The sequence below is a fragment of the Haplochromis burtoni genome, unplaced genomic scaffold (assembly GCF_018398535.1).
Source record: "Haplochromis burtoni strain Fernald_Lab_line unplaced genomic scaffold, NCSU_Asbu1 Contig_255, whole genome shotgun sequence".
NCBI lineage: Eukaryota > Metazoa > Chordata > Actinopteri > Cichliformes > Cichlidae > Haplochromis > Haplochromis burtoni.
This window is the reverse complement of record NW_024582616.1, coordinates 351,208-356,128: the sequence shown is the minus strand read 5'-3', so window position 1 is coordinate 356,128 and position 4,921 is coordinate 351,208. Positions and strand designations below refer to the sequence as shown.

General features: G+C 40.7%; 1 protein-coding gene across 8 annotated transcripts in view; it reads left to right on the top strand.

The window, feature by feature from the left end:
• LOC102301272 (chloride channel protein 2) overlaps positions 1-4,921 on the top strand; it is a 177,711-nt gene that overhangs the window by 56,198 nt on the left and 116,592 nt on the right. For all 8 annotated transcript variants that reach the window (XM_014338738.2, XM_042227328.1, XM_014338739.2 and 5 more), the window contains exon 2: positions 831-981. In XM_014338738.2, the coding sequence (XP_014194224.1) occupies positions 831-981 (151 nt within the window). The remainder of the gene's footprint in view (positions 1-830; positions 982-4,921) is intronic.

Genomic DNA, 4,921 nt, shown 5'->3' with positions numbered 1-4,921 from the left:
GTGTGTGTGTGTGTGTGTGTGTGTGTGATGCAGCTTTTGGAGGGAGTCAGTTTGAGATGGAAGGTTCCTGTACTGAGGTCACAGATTACAGCCAGTAAGGAGTCACTGAGTCTATTGCTGAGAATAAATTTATTACGTAAACCTGTGAAAAAGCGAGGACGCAAACCAAGCTAATAGACATACAGTAAGATCTCAAACACACAGGAGGAACCCATCGAGTAAACAAACACTGAGTCATAAGGAGTATTATATAATACTACAGTGTAACGTTTCTTGAAAGTCAATCTTTTCTTAATGAAATCAATCTTTTATGCTTAACTGTGGTTAAATTTACCCAGACCTAACCCTAACTTGATCTTACGCATCAACAGCAGTATTTGAATGGCGCCATTTTAAAAGAGTTATCCTTTGGTGGAAGAATGTGGCCTGGGATGCTGAGTGGAGCAGCCGCTATCAAAACTCAAGTTAATGCATCACAAGCATAGGGCAGAATTTCAGCAGAGTGTATCTCATGTTGTATTTACACAGAAAGTGTTGTACTGCAGTTTTCATGCCATGTTTTCACTGCACACATAATAGTAACCAGGAGCTCCAAGTAACCAGAGCATCACATCTGTTTTTCATTTTCTATTTATTTTGCACTTCGAGCTCTGAGCAGTTGTAAGAGGCAGGTGACCTACGCTTAAGACTGCACCTGAACGCCTCCTGTGTTGATATAGACTTTTGGTGATCCTCATTGAACTGTATTTTTGATTTGTTACTGACGTTTAGGGGCATGTTTAATATGTATGTCCCTTGAAACCTAAAAATATGACTGTGTCCATTTCCAGATGTATGGGCGTTACACCCAGGAGCTCGGGGTGTACGCCAAAGAGGAGGCTGCTCGGCTGAGGGAGAGCGGGCAGAGGCGATCAGTCAGCGATCGAAGCCGGACATTGGACCTGCTGGAGTACGACAAGGGCCGCTGTGCCAAATGTCGGAGTAAGTTTCAGACCACACAGCCTCATACCGGTTTCTGGAATAAGGGCCACTGATGAGATTATTTCTGACCATTTGCTTAGCGTGATTTAATGACACTCAAATGAACAAAATTGGTGTGAAAAAAGTGCAAAGTTGGAGATTTCCCGTTTGGCTTTAACTAAAATCTTTTTAGTGCCAGCACCAAAAATTTCCTCTTTTGTGTGAACATTTGTGACATATAATCTAAAATCCTGCCACTGCGGTTATCAGTGTACAGTGGGCCATTGCTCATTGCTATACAGTTTACTTTTTGGCCTTTTTCGTTATATCTTGTCATGTGTGATATAGCTATAGGACTTCTCGGTGACATTTTCTGGTGGTCGATAATGTCTGCCTTGGATGTGAGTGTCCCACAGTACTGACAAGACAAGATCGCTGAACATCGGGTTTTACTGTGGTTTGGCCATGTGCCCACTGACTGACAGCTCCAGTATGGCACAGTTCGATTACTATAAAGTGTGTTTACCCTGGTCATAGGGGCTTTTAGGAGGGAGGTTAAGGACCTTACTAAATTACTGGAATTCTGGACATTTCCGGGGCTTGGACGAAAGTTGATGGTTTTTCTAAATTGTTATTGGGAAGAAAAAAAATTAAGTCAGTCTTTGCAATGAGTTAGCTCAGGACAGTCATAGAAAAGAAGTGCTATAGTGTGTGAGCCCCATTAATAGACATATAAACAGTATGCACTCATATTTACATAGAGGAGCCTGAGACTTCCCCAGCTTGAGGAAAATTGTTTGGTCACTATTACCTTTGTGTTGAAAATGTAGTGCCAAAGGCACTTTGATAACTCTAAAATGGCTCCTCTGCCTTATGTTTAGCTTGAAGCATTTAGCTTACCGGAGAGTAAAAGTGCAAGAAAATGCTCACAAAGGCAATCCTTGGAGCTTTTTACTGCATGGCTGAATTCATGTGAACATTCCCCAGCCTTTCTCTCCCTGCTGTTGGTGGGGATAAAAAATAATTATGAGTGTGTGTGCATGTTATTCAGGCAGATAAGATTAGATAAGATTGTGTATAGAATGCTTTGCAGGATAAAAGAGGTTGTTAACACAACATTACAAAGGGAAAGTCTTTGACATTTATGTTGGATTTTGAAGGCACATGCACAGACTGTCTGTCTCAGATGGTAACTGAGACTGAGGTACCAGTTTAATTCTTGGTCAAGCTTTATTTGTCAAGAGGTCTAAATCCAGACTGACACTGGTACAGACTGATTCAGACCCAAATCAGGATAAATCTCCATCAGAGGGATTAATTGCCTACAGTTGGAGTTTACATGGAGTGTTACTTTTACAGTATTGGGCTTGAATGTTTTTTTTCCAAACGGTTATTTTTTTTCCTGTGGAATAATTATTTATAAAATACACCTTTTATAAGAGTTCAAAAAGAGTGCAGTTCACAAGTTTTGGTTTTCTGAAATAAAAGTTTGTTTGTTAATTGTAAATCTCTGACAAGTTCAAAAGCCATCAAAAATTTTCTGGCACTGGTCTGATTTAATATGCGAGTTAAATGGTCTATTTGTAACAATGGTCAGAGTTCAGGTTTTCAAATGCTATTTGGCCTGTTTTAACCAGATTTCTCCAATGAGCTTTTAATGTACTTTATTATTGCAATCACTCTGTTCACTGTGCCAAAGTCACTGGTAGCAAAACAGCCCCAGGAAATGATGCTAACCCCATCATGCTCTGCAGTACAGTTTTAGGTACTCATTCAAACTCTGATATTTATGGCAAGATACCTTCATTTTTATCTCATGTGAACATAAAAGTCTTTATGATTGTCCATATGATCACCCACAAACTTTAGTCAAGACTGAAAGTGTCGATTTGGGGCCTCTTTCGTCACCCATCTCAGGGGTGGGTGAAAACCTGGCTGACGGTAGAGGGTGCAGGGGAGACATTTCTGTTTTGTTTTTTGTTTTTTTCAGATATGCATTGATCACACTGGTCTATTTCACTATGTTTTTCAGTCCAATGAGTGCGGTAAAAGCCCAGGGAAGATCCCAGCTTTAGTCAGTCATGATCACTAAGAGAAAATTAAGAAACTTGACTCTTACAATTGCATGCTGTGCGGTCTCTGAGCCACAGAGAAAGGGGAGTTTGGAGAATTCAATGAAATCCCATTATTGTTAAAACAATGACCATAATGAGTGCACATAAACTCTTGACAGGAACCATACATAAAAAGATCCTAATGACTGGCTGAGCTGTTGGAGCTTGCCTGGTTGTTAGTGCAGTAATATTAATTTATAAATAGCTCATTCCTTTCTACTACTGCAGAAATGCTGAATGAAGACGTTTCTCTTTTTTAGCGTTATTTTAAGGACACACACTGTTCTGACTTAAATCAGCAGACAAAGGCACCTGTGGGTTGTGTGCTTATTGTCGGTGCGAGCAACGACATCATGTCCTGTATGGTGTGGGCGTAACGTTGCAGTAAAGCTGATTAAAAAGTTGCGAGTTAACAATCCAAACTGATAAAACAAGCAACAACAAAAAAACAACAACCCAAAAACCAAAACTTCTCTTCCAAACCTTAGGGACATGTTGAGACTTTCTACTTCTCGACCTACACTAGCTTTATATTTTCCAGGTTTTTTAGCTTCCCCAAAAATTAATATCTTGCAAGCTCCCCTCAGCACATTGTTTGTTTTTCACAGTAGTGCCAAAGTTCTAGGAAAATTTGTGTCAGCAAATTAGTGTGCTGACATCACCATCTGAGGTCTAAGTCATCAAAGGTGAAAACCTTGATTCTAACTCTAGGCTATCACAGAATGTAATTTTTGCTCTTACTGTTATCCTAAGTCTTGGCAATCAGGGAACAAATAAACTCATTGTTTAAAATGACACATCCGAAAAAGAAAAATCAGTTTTGCCTTTCTCCAGCAGATAGGGTTAAGTTAGGGTTATCTCCTATAATGATGTCTGCTTCAGAGGTCTGAAAGCAGAAACGGTAAATGTTGTACGCGTTTCTGAAAATGCATGCATTTCTGTTCCTGGTCAGCATTGGCCACACAATACAAGCAGCATGTTTGCTATTCCAGGTTTTTGTTGCAGGTGCTGCAAAAATGAATGTATTTGACTAACTTTCACTGTGCTCACATGCAAGCCTCCCTCTTAAAAATCCTGTAACCTTCAGAAGGGTTGGGGTTAGGCCAGCCACCAATCGTGGTGTGCAAATGTAAACGTTTTGCAGCGGCTTGGATCAGTGGACAGTAACTTAGGCTTCATCAGACTGCTCAAGGGTTGTTGACCATGCTGCTGCCTATTCAGTGTTAATGGATTGCCCTCTGCTGTTCATAAGTGATCGGTGCAATCATATAGACATGTTTGTCCTAAAATCAGCAGATTTTTTTTCTGTGTGTGTGTGTCCTCTGCTCTCATCTGAGTGATGAGTTTTGCCGTTGTTTTGCTGACAGCTGATGACTCAGCTACCAGTCCATCTCTTTTGCCTCCTCTCATCATCTCTACACTGATCAGGACACCAAAATGCCAGCGATTCAATGGATTAGTCCCTCAGCAGGTAGCTTCAAGCATGAGAGAGGTGCATGTGGATAGACCTGCGGCCACACACACTTTTCTCTCTGCAGGAGGGAAAAGGCAAATATAAACACACACAGAGTGAGGCAAAGGCATAAGCCACAAATCGACCGGCTTAGAACATGTGAATATAAACCTGAAACACACACACTTTTTTATTTATTCATTGCTGTGGGTTATGACTTGTGCATGGATATGGACACACACAGATATACACAATCCTGTTGCGGAGTTCTGCACAATCTCTTTATTATTGCTCACACTGTTTTCTAATTCACACTTTTCTCTCTCTCTCTCTCTCTCTCTCTCTCACACTCACACACACACACACACACACACACACACACACACACACACAC